This window comes from Nanorana parkeri, unplaced genomic scaffold (genome assembly GCF_000935625.1).
Source record: "Nanorana parkeri isolate BGI_ZX_2015 unplaced genomic scaffold, ASM93562v1 scaffold174, whole genome shotgun sequence".
Taxonomy (NCBI): Eukaryota; Metazoa; Chordata; class Amphibia; order Anura; family Dicroglossidae; genus Nanorana; species Nanorana parkeri.
Window position 1 is genome coordinate 2,318,278 of NW_017306442.1, and position 16,979 is coordinate 2,335,256.

At 43.6% G+C, this 16,979-nt stretch overlaps 1 protein-coding gene across 1 annotated transcript in view; it reads right to left on the minus strand.

Moving 5' to 3' along the window:
• Positions 1 to 16,979, minus strand: part of PCM1 (pericentriolar material 1) — an 88,655-nt gene that overhangs the window by 48,899 nt on the left and 22,777 nt on the right. Inside the window, exons 6-12 of the mRNA XM_018554801.1 lie at positions 12,593 to 12,770; positions 10,493 to 10,602; positions 8,208 to 8,424; positions 3,830 to 3,998; positions 2,521 to 2,751; positions 954 to 1,111; positions 235 to 452 (exon numbers count right to left, since the gene is read on the minus strand). Coding sequence (XP_018410303.1) covers positions 235 to 452; positions 954 to 1,111; positions 2,521 to 2,751; positions 3,830 to 3,998; positions 8,208 to 8,424; positions 10,493 to 10,602; positions 12,593 to 12,770 — 1,281 coding nt within the window. The remainder of the gene's footprint in view (positions 1 to 234; positions 453 to 953; positions 1,112 to 2,520; positions 2,752 to 3,829; positions 3,999 to 8,207; positions 8,425 to 10,492; positions 10,603 to 12,592; positions 12,771 to 16,979) is intronic.

Below are 16,979 nucleotides of genomic sequence, written 5' to 3' on the forward strand. Positions count from 1 at the left end.
AAATAAAATGCAAGTGTATTTAAACAGGGAGTGCAAAGTTGAACAATAATGTGCTTAACCCACACAGAGCATTGAAAACCTCAGTCTACTGGTATAAAAACTACCTCACTGCTAATAAACACATTTGCTTTTGTTCTATAACATGCCTACTCTTGCCCTGTACAGAGACGATATAAGACTGTGTCCTTCCCAAACATGCACCTACTTCATTAATAATCACAAATATAAACATACCATTGCAATAAGATCCTGCAGTTGTTTAAGTTTGTGTTTGGCCGATATAAGACGGCTGAATTTTTCCTCATATTCAGCAGTTTGGCCCTCTTCAGTGACACTGCTCCGGCTTGATAGAGAAACCACACTCTCCTGATCATCATTTGCATCTTCATCATCATCCAGATCAACATTGCAATGCTGTTCTTTATCTCTAGATTCTCTATTAAACAGGCATTCTACAAGGAAAAGGGAAAGCCCATCAAAGTCTCAATTCACTATGATGCATGCAGTGCTTTTGTCAGTTGGCAGTCTTTGCTTAAAATATTGTCCATTAGGGTAGAAATGGTATACAAAACCATTACACAGTCTGGGACCTGACACATTTAAAATGAGTGCATCTGCACCCAGTTCTGACTGAACAAGACAAAAGTAAAAGGGCAGATTCTACTGTATTATGAGAGTTTATTTTATTTAGAAAGCACATGGACACCATGACGTTTCTTAAAATGAATTTGTCCATGCAGACACGCTTTCTGGAGTTCCCCTTCAAAAGTACATATAATGTTCATTCAACGCAACCACTAAAATTAAGATCAAGCATTACATTAAAAAGGCAGATTGCCTTCAGTGACCTGCACAAAAAGTGATACCTGGACTAACTTCCTAACAAAACCCGATAGTAAGGTCAGTAATATCAAGTCACACAGTGAATGTCAATGCTGTCTACTGATGCATACCTAATCCAGAGGACACATTGAAGGTTCTTAAATTAACCGAAGATCTGTTGTTTATTTCACAGTCCGTATTGAGTAGCCTTTCATCCCTGTTATTATTTCCACAATGCGCATTAGAGATGCTATTCACTGGTCCCCAGCCACTCAAACGTTGTGGATTCCTGAAGCAATTGAAATAGATTGTATTACTAAACATGTAATAAAACAAACCTGCAAATGACTTTATAAATCTAAGATGAAAAAGGCAGGCATCTCTACGACTAAGTCAGAAAGGGTGAAAAGTGTTTGATGATCACCCACCTCTGACGGAATTATATTGTGCTGATGGCTGGATTTTAACAATATACATACGTTTGGTGAAGATTGGCGTTGCGTAGCTACCCTTAAAAAGGTAGAGATGCCAATGTGTAAATTCCAGGCTCAGAGCAAATAAAAAGCAAACGAAAGAAACGTCATCATGCTGTTGCTTAAAAGAGAACTATGGGGTAACCTTTTTTTATCCCATAGCTCTCTTTAGAGTCACGGGAGGGCATATACTAACCTCCTCCTGTGACCCAAAACTCAGTATATAGCGGGCTATTGCTCTCTATATACTGAGAACATCGCAGTTGGGAATGATCCCAACAATACTGTCGAGATCCACCCAGCTAGCTACACTGCAGGGAGATGATCAGGAAGTGAGCAAGCGATGGAATGTGTTCGCTCACTTCCCGATCTATTGAGCCGACCTGTGACCGTTTCAATGTCACACATCGGCTCTAACTATGAGGATGAGGAGTGTAAATCACTCACCTCATAGTTATCATTTAAAAGCAAGCCAGTCATCTCATCTGAAACATTTAGCGTCGATTTACTTCTATCCAATGTTATGCTTTACAGTAACACTCGTCCATTCTGGTGCTTTGACAGTCTTTTCTTCTGGACTGGCTGCCCAAACACAATGCAACAGAAAGGCAAAATGTGAATGGGCCTTTAAAAGCCCTGTCTGAGAACAAGCAACCGTGTCAGATATGATAAACTGCTATATCTGTTTATTGCTTTGATCCAGGGTTTATTTAGTGACTGAGGCCTTGAAAAGAAGGGTAACCCTAAAAGCTAATCAGTCTCTACAACATTAAACAGTGTACTCAATCCAACACAGAGATCTTGCTGACAGAGAGAGCAAAGTGCTGCTAATGCACTGCACAGTCACAAGCTGAAATAGGTCCTTGACCAAGCTATTCTGCTAAAATACAGTGAAAAAAATGAGGTCGGACAGGGACGGATATGTTGTCTGGATTAAAAAAAGAATTACACTTATACTTACTGCCTCACCGACATGTTCAGTTAAAATGATACATTTTAATGACTAAGTTAGAATGTAAAGGGCAAGCTCATTTCTTACTGTTAGGCATGGTTAATGTCATCCGTGTAGCCCTGCAGAGGTATTCAGGCAACTGCACACCATTGAGAGCCATATTATCACGTGGAAAGGCATGAGCAAAAAAAAAAATCAGTGTTGTGGGATTCTGATCACAAATGACAATAAAAATAAATTCACAAGACAGAAAACTTTAGCTATATATCTAACCTGATGTTTATAACTGGCTGGTTCACTTCCTGGTCAGACTCAATCCAGGAGTCTTCAGTTTCTTCTTCTTCTTCTTCTTCTTCTTCTTCTTCCTCCTCCTCCGCCTCCTCGTCATCATCATCATCTTTAGTGTTTTCATTTATAGCGTCTGTCATCATATCAGATGTTTGCTCATAATAGCGGACAAGGTCGCGGAGCTCATTAAGCCTCTTTCGAACTTCTTTCAGTTTTCTAAAAGAGACAAAAATAGCCACAGGGCTTTTTCAAATCACAATTTCAGCATTTCTTTTCACTTAGATGTGCATTAGCATATAATGCTCAGAGGGTTTCTTCAAAGAAATGTCATTATACCAGTCGATTGCATTCACAACATAATGGCAAAAGATAATAGCTGTAAGTGAATTGGGTAGGTTAATGTGTATCAAAAATGTCCACACTGTATTAGAGCACAAGGTCTTTTTGAAACACGATTGTGAGCATGCCGCAATAATGCATACCAACCACCTGGAACACTTAAAGTAATGGGTAACCACTGCTTCACTTCAAGCTTTTGAAAAGACTACAATGTGAGTGTTTACATACTCCGACATGAAAATATGATAAAAGGCTACCTCCAGCAAGGTCAAAAAAGGATCTATGTGTGGTACTCATTTACATTTCACAATAAAACTAAAAAATTCATGACAGATCTATATAGGATAAAATGGAAACAGTACATTCTGTGCCTCAAATGCATAACACGATGCACCCAATTAATGGACATCAGGAAGTAAAATGTCTCCACTGAGGTGGGGGGGATTAACCCTATTTATCCTCGTGACGATAGAAGGTGAGGGAAAATCTAAAATTCTGAGTTGCCACCAGAGCAGGAATAGAGGGGAACTCTTCCGATAAGGACACTTGTTCAGGTGACAACTAAGAGGGGATTTCTCCCACTTTGGAAAGATTTAGTTCCACTTCCAACAAGACAGGAAGTGAATAAAAGTCTTTACAGATGAAAAAAACAATCCTGGGGTCATAACTCTTCCCTACCTGGGAACTGAACCACTTCCCTCTGCAAAACTGATAAAATAAACTGTTTGGGTTTTAAATATATATTTTAAAATGAATACATAAAATTACATAGTGTACATTGAAGTGGTCATCATTGCCAACTAATTTACTTACTATTCAATCATAATATGCATGCCTGCATGGAAAGGGTTGTTTTAAATATTTAAGTGCAATGCCTTTTAGTATACAATACACAAAGCATTCAAAACCTTTGATATTTAATGACATACTTTGCAAATAAGAAATAGAGACTTACTTCAGCTTTTCTGCTGGATTTTGATTTTCTTCATCTTCACTATCATTCATAGAGTTAGAAGAGGGGAAAGCAGCTGCTGCAGGGCTGTTGGCTGCCCTATTGTCAGTGGCCTGTGGAGCAGAAGCAGCTGAACTTGTGCTCCTTTGATCCACACCCCTTTGAGGGGAACCTGTAAAAACGGCAATGAAGCGGAGCTTTAATAAATGCAGAAAAACAAAACTGCAGCACAGCATACAGCCTAAATTAAATGTGATACAGGTAACAGGAAAAGAATGGGTGTATTCTATTCCAAGGTCAGAAATATTAAATATAAAAAAGGAAAAATTAAACTAAACCTGGACTTTAAATGGTCTACTACTATATAGTTTCTAATACATGAGGGAAAACAACAATTGCAGAACAGCAGAGAGCTAGTTAAAGACAATTCTTAGAAACATTAGTCTAGAATAGAGATGTAAAATGTATGGAAATTTTGAAGCTATGAGAAAAAAAACAATATTTCTCTCCCGTTCATTGAAGGACACAGGGAACAGATCGGAAATCATGTACTGTAGGGTAATATCGCCACCTGCAGGAGAAGGACGCTAGGCACAAAACTAAAGACCAATTACAGCCTAGGGGCGGCCCCTGCCGGTGGCCAAACCCCCCACCTGCTGACAAGTCTCCAGTTTTTTGCCTAGCGTCAGGAGTAAGGAGCTAAGAATTTTTTTCGGGTATTCTTACCTGCTTCTTCCTGATCTTTTTCAGTGGGCGACAGGCTGGATGTCTCGGATCCTTGGAGTCTCCCCAGGACGACCGACGATCGCATGCAGGCCCGCTGCGGTGAGTCGGCTGCGACGGTCCCGCTCTGGCGGGGTGGCCTATGGGTTCGTCCCAGGGGGTGCATATGACTGGGGGTCTCGGCCGCCCAGTCACAGTACTCCCCACAGGCTTCTGGCGCCGCGACTGCGGTCGGGGGCGCCAGTCTTCCGCAGTACCTGTGCACCTGGATCTTCCATGTTCCCTGTGCAGCTGCTCGACCTGGATGCTGCGGATGGTCCACGCTCCCCGGCGGTATGTATGGCGCTGCGTGGGCACGTGGTGGGGGTGGGGGGGTCCGATCTCCCTTTGGGCTTCCTGGCCTCCTTCAGCCACCCCCCTATCCCCCCCACTCCCATCCCCCTCCGTCAGCTCCTGGGGTGGCGTAGGGGTGTTGTGGCACTGTGGGGCCTTACCTTGGAATACTATGTACACGGTTTCCGGGGCTCGTTGCGCCCCGTGTTGGCTTCGGCCCTGGTCTCGCAGACCTTGACTGAGTGGATGAAGATGCTGCGTCAGGGTCTTGCAGAAGAAAACGTGTCTCCTGCTTATGTCAACCTTACGGAGCAGGTGGTGCAGGGTCTGCAATACCTGTGTAATTCGGCCTTGGACGCGGCACCGTTGGTTTCCAAGCTGTCTGTGTCGGCGGTTACTCTTCGGCGCCTCCTCTGGCTTAAATGCTGGTCGGCTGACCAGGCTTCCAAGAAGGCTCTGACGGAGCGTCTGTTCGGGACTACCTTGGATGAGATCATTAAGGATCTGACGGGCGGTAAGAGTACCTTCCTACCTCAATCTAAAAAGCCTAGGGAACAGCGGCGGAAGCCGGGTCCTTCCTTTTCCGCTCACAAGCGGCTTTTTCGTCCGCCTCCGCCCACTGAGAAGGGCGGGAAGTTCAACAGACCGCCGCCTTCCCAGGCCGCCAAGCGCCCCTGGCAGCCCAGGAACGCCAAGCCCCAGGGTAAGCCCCCCTCGGCATGAAGGCCTGCCCCCATCCCGGGATTCCAGGTACTCTCAGTGTTGCAGGAATATCCCTTTGAGCCTCTGCGCGACATTCCAATTCTGACTATCTCAAAAAGTGGCCTTTCTGGTGGCGGTCACCTCGATCCGCAGGGTCTCGGAATTGGCAGCCCTCTCTTGCTCGTCCCCGTTGCTGGTCCTGCATCGGGACAAGGTGGTTCGGCGGCCTCGGCCGTCTTTCCTGCCGAAGGTAGTTTCGGCTTTCCATCTCAATGAGGACATTGTCCTGCCTTCCTTGTGTCCGAAGCCTGTCCACAGGAAGGAGAAGGCGCTGCACTGTCTGGACGTGGTCCGCGCCATCCGTGTTTATCTGAGTGCTACGGCTGCGTTTCGGGAATCGGATTCCCTGTTTGTCGTTGCAGATGGCCCTCGGAAGGGCCGGGCTGCCTCGTCGGCCACCATCTCTCGATGGATTCTCGACACGGTCTCTCAGGCGTATGCTATTAAGGGGCGTGAGCCTCCTTTTTCTGTTACGGCCCATTCTACAAGGGCATCTTGGGCTGTTCGTCATGGTGCCTCCGTTTCTCAGGTCTGTAAGGCCGCGACTTGGTCTTCTGTTCACACCTTTGCCAAGTTTTATAAGGTGGATGTTTTGGCATCTGCGGATGCTGGTTTGGGGCGCAAAGTGTTGCAGGCGGCCGTTTGAGGGGATTTTTTTGTTTAAGTTGGGTTTGTTGTTTCTGTTGGCCCACCCCTCTTTTTTGGTACTGCTCTGTGACGTCCCTACAGTACATGATCTCCAATCTGTTCCCTGTGTCCTTCAATGAACGGGAGAGAAAATAGGATTTTGGTACTCACCGTAAAATCCTTTTCTCTCCGTTCATTGAAGGACACAGGGCCCGCCCCTCTATGTGGGTGTGTACTCCTTTACTGCTCGTTACTAAACTGGAGACTTGTCAGCAGGTGGGGGGTTTTGGCCACCGGCAGGGGCCGCCCCTAGGCTGTAATTGGTCTTTAGTTTTGTGCCTAGCGTCCTTCTCCTGCAGGTAGCGATATTACCCTACAGTACATGATCTCCGATCTGTTCCCTGTGTCCTTCAAAGAACGGAGAGAAAAGAATTTTCCGGTGAGTACCAAAATCCTATTTTTCAAATTGACATTTTTTGAATTTTTTTTCTTACATTCTGTGCGGAGTATTTCTACAAATTGAAAGTCATTTTGTTACACTAGGAACATGAAATGCAGTGTCTATAAAAGGTATTATTCTTGAATAGTGTACAGCTCATTCAGTAGATAAACTAAACTTGCTTTTTAAAATGTTATTACAAATGGAATAACAAGGACTGTATATGTTAATAACATTTCAACTATACACAAGAACAGGTAAGCACCCCCTTTCCCTCAAAAGCAACAAGACAAGCAACAACATATTTGCAAATTGCAGCTTTGCACTCAGCAGAAGTTGCACTGTGGAAATGTTTCCAAACTCTAGATGTTAGTCTCACCATTTTACTGAGAAGAGGGGAAAAAAAACAATTTACTGAGCAGACTCTAGGTAAACATTATACTGTGATAGTGCAGAATATTATTAGGAATCATTTAAAGGTTATAAAGATAAAACTGATTTGTCAGATAAATGTACCCCTGTAAATTAAGGCCTGAGAGGACAGAAACTATCATCTACTATCATACCAGCAATCACCCAACTGAAGGAAGTACAAGATGGAGCCCACAAGCTAACTAAACTGGAGCCCTTCCTCTGCAGTGCCCCTAGTGGCAGAAATGCTTTATTTATTTTTGAGTTTGAGAACTGCACTGAGAAGTACAGTGTTACTTGAACTGTATTCCAGGATTTGCTTGTCTTCAGCTGAGAGGATGTGCAATAATTTAAGACTTTACAGAAATATACAAAAAAAAAATGGCGTTGGAAAAACAAAACCTGTTTTCTTCCAGCTCTTTCCATCTCTAGTCCAGACGGAGTATACCAAGCTATCCATAAGACCATATGCAAACTAATGGCATCTTCTAAGCTCTAGGGCTCCATTCGCACATAGTGGTAGAGGTTTCTGTGTGGTTTTTCACAAGGAAAACGGCACGGAGCGAAACCGAGCAAACAGTAACATACGCACGGACACCGCACATTTGCGGCTATTACAAAAGCCAGAATGCACGAAATCCGCCCATAAAAATCGCGCTTGGACTGTTTTGAGGGACATGCAGTTTTGTACCGTGTGGCTGTCAAGAGTGGTCTTTGCAATGCCCATTGCAATGCATTGGTTTTTATGTTTAGCGCGTTTCCCCTCATGTGTGAATGGAGCCTTATACTGTGCACAAGCTTTGCAGCTGTATTATGAGTAGCGCAAAGCTACTTACAATGTAACAGACATCTCATATTTTACAAAGGAGCTAGGGACAGGAAAATCTTGACCTAAACACAAGAGTTCAAATATACGCTTGCAAGATAACTCAACCCAAGGTTTGAGACATTCAACCTGCAAACAATTGCTGTTGCAGAAAAAAACCAAAAACATCCCTGGGCTATGCCACTGTTCTGCTATGCCCATTTATGTGTTTGCCTGACCACAAAACATCTATACAACTAAAGGTGGAATCCTTTACTCACATGCAGTGTTATTTAAATGGTGATCTTGTAGAGTGTGGAGTTCTCCCAAAATGGAATCCATTTTCGGTTTCTTTTCCAAGAGTACCCCAACTTTACTAAAGAGTGGAGTTCTGTCCTCCAAAACAGGCTCAGAAGTGGATGAGTTCAAACTTCGGGAAACCTCTCTTGTGAGGGAGAGGCTCTCTGCTTGTCTTCTATTATCTGGTACAGGAGGACTCTAAAAGTAAAAACACCACAAAAGCACATTAGAAATACAAAACAGAAATAAAGATTTAAGCTTAATCAATCTGTAACTGAAATTTCCTGATAGGATTGGAAACAAAGACCTTGTTATAGAAGTGCAAAACTGAAGTCCTAGAAAAAGCAATGACAGAAATGCACAGCATGTAGACTGTCAGAACTATTGGGGCTAAAAGGAATTAAACTATAAGGCCTATACATACTATTCTACACATTGTAACATGGGCACCCTGGAAGCCATCTTGTTCTGTCTATTCTAATAGTATACAAGGTGAATTTGAGTTCATGTTTCTGGATAAAGACTCTAATATTAGATATTCTTTGAGCCTTATCCCACACATTCCCAGGTGGTAAATTGTGGGGGTATCAGACAACAACCACAAGATAAGGACTGGCCTTGAGCTAGACAGTGTTAAGGTGCCTATACAACTTTTGATTATCGTACGATAATCGCAGGAAATCCCACAATTGTACGATAATCGGCAGGTGTATGGAAGGCGCGCGACCGTTTCTACTGTACGGCCGCATATCTGTTGTCTAACGAGCATGTTTCAAAACCCGCAGAGAATCATACGATTGTCGGCGGGTTTGAATGATGCTCGTAAGACAAATGCCGAACGGGCCGGTGTGAGCAAGCTCACACTGCCCGTTCAGCATCGCAGTCATCGGAAGCCTTTCTGCCTGTCCAAGATGGGCAGATCGTACGAGCTTTTAATTAGCTTCCAACCATCGCAAAACAAAAGTATTGCAATGGTTGTAAGGTGTATGGGCACCTTTAGAATGAGATTGTTATGTCTCAAACTTAAGAACTAAAGAGACTATGATTTTTTTTTTTCATTACTGGAAAAAGGGCTCATTATAAAAGTTGCCTTATATAGAGTATTAATTGAAATAATTTGTATTAGCAATAATTTCAATTGTATTATTAGTATTGCATGAAGCATCTACATATTTACTTAATGGAATATATATATATTTATTTTAGGGATGCACCGATGTATCGGCCGAAAATGGCACTTTTGGCCAAATGCCGAAATTGCCATTTTCCTGCCTATACATCAGCGCATCCCTGTTTTCTTTCCTCCCCGCTGGGTGCTGCTCTGTGTCCCAACGGGGAGGAAAGAAAGTGCGACAGCCGGCCGAGCACTGCGGGAGGAGAGCGGCCGGCGTCTCTCCTCCCACAACGCTCAGCATCCTATCACAGTCCTGGAGAGCGGTGTCTGGGAGGAGACGGGGCGCGCTGTCACAGGAGGCTGGGCTCTCCTCTCGCACCGCTCGCTCAGCCTCCTGTGACAGCGTGTCAGAGAGGAGAGCAAGGTACACACACTCAGCGATCACTGATCACTGAGTGTTTCAATATAATTGGAGGACATGGTATGGTTACTATATCCTCAATTATGAATTAACCGGAAGTGATCTACATCACCCCCTGTTCATTCATGATTGTGGTTATAATAAACACACACTGTTCTGAAGTTATGAATGAACAGGAACACACCTGTTCATCTATAACCGGGGCTGCAGAAAAAGAGATTGAGGGACTTTGTGTCCGCAATCTCTTTTTCTATTTTAAAAGGGAAATATCAGGGGTCTATTTAGACCCCTGATATTTCCCAAAGCCCCTAAAAGTAAAATTGAAAGAAAAATGTAATAAAAAAAAAATTTTAAAAACATTTTCGGTTTCGGCCTGACAATTTTTAAAATTTTGATTCAGTTTTGAAATTTCCATTTCGGTGCACTGGCTCTGCCTCTGGATAGGCAGAGCCATCTGTCACTCACGCAGCTGGGCGGATCCAGACATAATTGTCGGGATCTGTTTCTGCTGCTGCATCTCAGTATTCCGCAAGCTGTAGCTGTATACTGAGCTTAGGGTGACGGGAGGACGCTAGTTTGTGTCCTCCTGTTACCCTTAGGAGAACTATGGGGGAAAGCGCTAACCCCATAGTTCTCCTTTAATTACAGATACTTGCTTGTTTCCATAAATAGAAAACTGTTTATTTTATCATCAGAGTAAACATTCTGACAAGACAACACATTCATCTTACCTGAACATCATGCAGCTGGTTGTGAAAACGCTGGATGAGATCATTCAATTCTTCATTCAGCTCTGATGTTAAGCTCAGTCCTGACAAACTTCCAGTAGTCTCTGTAACAACTTCAAAGACCACAAAAGAAAAACAAATAATATTTTGATATAGGAGTATATAGTGTGTGTGTGTGCGCACGCGTTACATAAATACACATTATTTTGTAAGAACTCCACTATGCACTATTTGTACCTCAAAGAACTTGGCAAAAATGGAGGCTGCCAATGCTGAAAACAGTGGAGTGACACTTCCCTAGGATGTTTCAGAACAGAACAAAAAAGAGGGAAGGACAATGTCCTGATTAAGATGAAGAGGACACTGGCCAGTGTCCAATCACCTGCATATTGCCCAGTCATCTCTGAATCTGCCTTTGTCCTACACAATCAAGAAATATAAGCAATGGTGAGAAGCAAATACCTCATACTAAAAAGGCGGGAACAGAGTGCAGACTGCGCACGCGTGACCCTCCAGTTAGTGACGCAGCATTTAAATTGCCCAGCACGTTAAACTCTTTTTGTTTAAACCAAGGGGAACAAAAATGGGCGAGGATAGTGGCCAAAATTTGCAATACATGTGGTAGCTGCCAATGTTGGCCCACATAGGGCACTCTAGAGTGTCTTCAAAGACTGGGTCACACCAGAGGCTGTGCCAAGGCTCTGGACCTGGAAAGCACTGGAAGCCTAACTAACACAGTACACAAGGTGTAAAAAGCACCAGAAGCAGGTCCCAGTGCCTGAAGGTCACATTGCCAGAGGGCCCATAATCTTTGGTCCAGCGGGGTTTGGGCAGGCCCCCAAAAGCTATTGCTGAGAAAACAATGATCCAGATAGCTGCAGAAAAAACCCAGCTCAGCAGCAGGTAAAGTCTTGTTTAACCAGTTGACATCCGCGGTGTTAAACCCCCTTCCCATCCAGGCCATTTTTCAGTATTCAGCGCTGCGGTACTTTAACTGACATTTATTCTGTCATGCAGCGCTGTACTGAAATGAATTTTATACCCTTTTTTGGGGACAGATAGAGCTTTCTTTTGGTGGTATTTATTCACCACTGGGGGTTTTATTTTTTTAATTGCCGTCTGGAGACGGCAACCCGCAGATGCTGCAGTGCCGTCCGTCCGTTTTTTTACTACGGGCGGATGGCAAGAGGTTAAAGAAAAAAGTTGAAAAAGAGAAAATGGATAGCAAACATGCTTAAACTTTTTTCAATAGCGAAAAGACATCCATCCTTTCTAGGACACTAGCAAAATAACTGAAGCATGATGGGAGGGGGGTCATACCTGGCTAGCCAACGGCTTTGCTTTTTTTTACTAGTGTCCAACTTCTCCTAAAGACAACAGTATAACTCAATGGTCTCTGAATGGCTGATCCTTTTGGCCACTAACCCAGAAGAAGTATGCAGATAAGGATTTCTGGCTAATCATCATACTTGTTTTTGGGTCAGTGGCTGGGAAAGCAGGTTAGTATAGCAGCCAAACAACTCATATTATCAGAAGGTCAGCAATGGATGGGTGACAAAAAGGCTGATAATGTCGACTTTTTAAAAAAAAATAAAAAAAACCTTTACTACCTTCCTGGTGGTCATGCTGACCCTCATGATTCGATATTTATGTAATTGACACACTACAAGCATACATAAAAGACTTGACTCTCACTGACCGTCCTAATCTGTATACTCGTTTCAGGTCAATGCAACACATATTGGAGTCAATGATGTGATCAGGTCAATGATTCAGAAAGTATTGAAGCCAGTGGGTCAAAATTAGAGCCAGGGGGCCATAAATGGCAGTCCCCCAAGTTGCTCCATTACAGAGAAATGTTCACAAATCCTCAAACAGTGCCAGAAAAATGATACATTTTTTCTCTGGGGAATAGTATATTTTATGCTTGCATACAAATGCATGCAGGCGTCTTCATTGGACGTAAATGTCCTTTCTCTACAAAAGGTTTTAATATGATTTTGAGTCCTCCCATGCAGTGAGGGAAGTGAGAACAAAAACAAAAAACAAAAAAAACGGACTTGTTTTATAATGTTTTAAAGAAGAATGAAATGGCTCACTTACCAGAGTCATCCATCACAGAGATTGCTTGTTCGCTCTTGTGCTGCAAGGCAAGAAGAGCTGCCTGTCTTCCTTTCAAGGTCCTGAGCTGCTCTTGTTGTTGCAGGATCCTGGTCAGCAATGCATGTTGTTTCTTCATATTTTTTAATTCTTCTTTGGCCTCTTGTTGAGGGTCTAATGCCTGAAAATTAAACCGTAATTTAATATAAATTCCAATGACTGGCATAACATTTAGCAAGAATTACAAAACAAAACACTTGTATGAAAAATTTCTTTAGCCACCAGTGCAGTTCAACCAAATCTATAGGGCAAAACTAAGCCCTCGTTCACACCTGAACGTTTTGTAGCGCGTTCTACGCTCGACGAACGCTCTACAAAACGCTCAAAAATATAAATCCAATTCTATTCAATGGTCTCGTTCCCACCTTGGCGTATTTCCGCCCGTCCCTAACGCGCTACAAAACGGCCCACGCCTGAAAAGGTACAGGTACTACTTTGGGCCGTTTTGTTGCGCGTTTCCATTGGGATACAGCCAAGTAGCCTTCGGAAACGCGCAACTTTTTTACCGCGAATCGCGGTAAAAAACGCGTGACAGACACGCATATGCAATACGCCTAGGTGTGAACGAGACCTAAAAGGTTCTTTGTATGAACTAGACCGAAAGCTGTTCTGTTACCATGCTCATCACAGTCCCCTAACAGGGCCACAGAAGCCAAAAAGTCTGCGACTTGCCGATTGGTCCTGGTAGCGTGAATTATATTGTATTTTACTGCCATGGGAGGCTCTGTTGGAGAGATTCCTCCACTTCCTGTCTGGTAAAATGTTGCCCCCAGGACAGGAAGTGAGGGTATCTCTCTCCAACAGCAATGCAGCAGAAGTAAAACATGGTTCATGTGCTTCTAGTGTAAAATCCTTTTCTTGTAGCTCATGAGCAGAAACAGGGTTTTTTCCCCCAGAAGGTTATGCTGCTGCCTGCAGGAAATTGGACACACGCAACAAACCTGTTAGTCAGGCAGATATAATCCCTCCCACTCCCATCAAACTCCAGTGACTCATAAAAGCCAGAGACGAGACCTCTATTCCTTAATGAACTCCAGGAGAAAGATTTTACTTTTAAACTCCATGGTTCAGAAAAGTTAACCCTTGCAGTGGAGCTACCCCAGCACTGCAAGGCTTGACTGCTCGTTTTTCCATAGGGGTGAAAATAATGAAGAAATATTCACCTAATTATCGGTCCTTCAGCAGTGACCGTTCACTTCTCTCTCCCCCTCCACTCCAGCTATGGCATGTCTCTCAGCATCTTCACATCTAATAGACCTGTATTAGATGCGATGATGTCATGCCCCTTAGACTGCCAGAGCCTGGGGAAGAAGAGGCTGCGTGGGCCTGGTCTAGCCGCCAGGCAGGTCTGAGGATTGGCCGAGTATGTCTTCTTTGAGTTCCCTAGAGAAAAAGAGCAGTTAACCCTTGCAGTAAGGGGGCAGGCCAACTGCAAGGGTTAACTTTTCAAAATTCTGGAGTTCAGCTTGAAGTACAAAAATCCTACTTTATTAGACGACACAGGGTTAATATTGGGGGGGGGACCCCAAATGCAGTCCAAATGAAAGAGCGTGCAACACAGCAAACGCCAACAAGCTCTCCAAAACAACAATATACAAATGTGATAAGAGCAAAGAGCTGCCTGATGGAGCAGATGTCTGAAGGTGGCGTAAGAAGAGGACTAAACACCTGATAGAACGCCGCAAATGTTTGAAAAGAGGAGCAAGTGGCAGCCTTGCCAATCTAAGAAACAGATGCCTGAAAAGCGATGATCTAATGGAGTGCGTCTTGGCAGGAAAATGTGGAACCTTCTCCTCAAGTCTAAAACTTTAATGATAATCTGACTAAGCAACATAGCAATAGTGGAGCGAGAGGGAGGTTGTCCCTTCCAGGTTCCAACCAAGCAGAATCAAGTCGGTCTGTCTTGCAAGACATGGTTTCCTCCTTGATTGACTTATGCCACAGCAGTGGTGTTGTCCAACTAAATCCTGGTTGGAGAACCCTGCAGTTGAGAGGTTCAGCAGTGGAGGGATACCTTAATTGATTTGAATTCCACTATGTTGATTGGGATGCAAGCTTCCCTGGAGACTCAATCCCCTGCACTGAAAAGGTGTCCAGGACTCCTCCCAAACCTATTAGGCAAGTGTCCTTCGTGAGAAGCTTCCAGACCAACAGAAGTAAGGATTTTCTCAACTCTGGGGCTGGATTTGTGAACCACCAGACCAGGTCCTGGATGTCAGGCACACACCATTGTCCAGACACCGTGCCTGAATGTTGAGTTGCAATGGAGTGAAATTAGGCATTTAGAATGGCCTCAACCATCAATCCCAGAACCCACATGCAAAAGCCAAGGGTTTGCCGGCTCTTGTGTTGCAGAGAATGCCCACAGCAGAACCCAGTGCCCTATGGTCACATTACAGGATGGCCATATATCATCATAGTGGGGTCTGGATACGGCCTCCATAGCTATGCCGAGGATCAGCTAACCCAGAAAATGCAGAACTGTTCTCTGGCTCTAAAGTAAATACATTATCTTAAGGAAAAGAGAATCATGATCTTATTAGAAAGTTTTGTAGAAAGGTAGGGCTGCAACAAGTAATCGACATAAATCGATTGAAAAAGTTGTCAACTTTTTCAATCATCGAATAATCGGCTTCCGATTGGTTGGCCCCGTCCACGGCTCCACACACGCTGCGCGCCACACCTCCTCCCCACCTCACTCTCGGCGCTGCCAGACCCGCCCAGCTGCATCCACGCCCACCCACATCCACGATCGGCACAGGGACGCGGGGAGAAGAAGTAACGAGGAGCAGGTGTGGGCGGATGACAGCCACCGATAGACAGGCCCGATCTCAGAAACAGGTTACTGGAAGACTGCTCAGGTAAGCCTGCACTTTCCCCCCACATGGTGCTCTATAATGTATTGCTGGGATAGGGGGATTAGTATTCCTCTATAGCTGATGGTACATTCTGCTGTACTGTATATTATACAGAGCAATGTACCATCAGCTATAGAGGACTACAAAACCCAGCAATACTACATTATACAGCGCAATGCAGAATACCACCAGCTATAGAGGACTACAAAACCCAGCAATACATTATATAGCGCAATGCAGAATACCACCAGCTATAAATCGAGTCTGACAATTGACTAGCTGGTTAATTTTAAATGTTGTCCCATTAGAATAAGAAGTCACGAGATGATTATCACCCAAACTACTGCAGCTTGAACATCGGGCTGCATTACATCTGTATAGACCTGTTGTTCTTAACCAATTCATGCTGGGTCCTCTCTTGCTTTTAAAAAGACTGGGGGAAATCATATTGCCTGTACTAGGTACTTTCCTAGCTGCAAAACGTATACCTGTATCTAGTATATCTCTCAAGATCTGTATCCCCATGAAGAATAGGCAAGTACCTCTTAATCTTTTTAACATCCTCAAATTGTTGACTATAACGGGTAGAAAATACTAAAGGGGGAATTCTTACTCTTCTCTTCTCCAGGGGTAACCCTCCTATCCCTAATTTTCCCTATCCTCTTGGGTACATCACTAAGTAAATTATATTCTGGTCTGTATTTGTTACCTCTATGAATAAGCCTTCGGGTGAAACATGTGAGAGGTTGTAGTTGGTTGGGGGTGTGCAGTGCTGGCATTTGTAGCTTTATACACTTTTTCACTGACATATTGGATTTGCTGTGAATTTTAATAAAGTCTGCAGTATTGGAATTCTCTGGATAGTGCGGTCTGTTCGTATACTGCTGCATTCTAAGGTGGAGACGCACCTATTGGACCAGCACCTGGGGAGTCCTGATGGTGGCTAAGGAATTGGAGCGGTGAGATTTATTTTGGCTCTACAATACTACATTATAGCTGGTGGTATTCTGCATTGTGCTGTATAATGTACTATTGCTAAGTTTTGTAGTCCTCTATAGCCTGCGCCATTCTGCATTCATTGCTGTATAATTTTACACTTTTCATTTCACTATATTGCACACCACACTTTTTTTTTTTCTTTTTTACTTCCACGGCTCCACGCTTGCGCCTGTTATGGACTGCAATCTCAATACAAACTAGCACTCCCATCACTGGAGCAATTTTTTTTAAATCCGATTAACCAAACTTAAATCGATTTTGAAAATAATCGTTAGCTGCATCTCTATAGAAAGGGTTTTGCTTCTCTTAGAGAGGTAAAATACCTACTCTACTAAGACACTGAAAAAAAACTGGGGCTTAATGGGATGGCTACAATATGTTAGCTTTTTATTGTTGTCTGTTTCCCGGTTGCAGATTTTCCATTACTTCCTGTCTTGGTAAAAGGTGGTCCCTAGAACCGGAAGTCAGGCGAT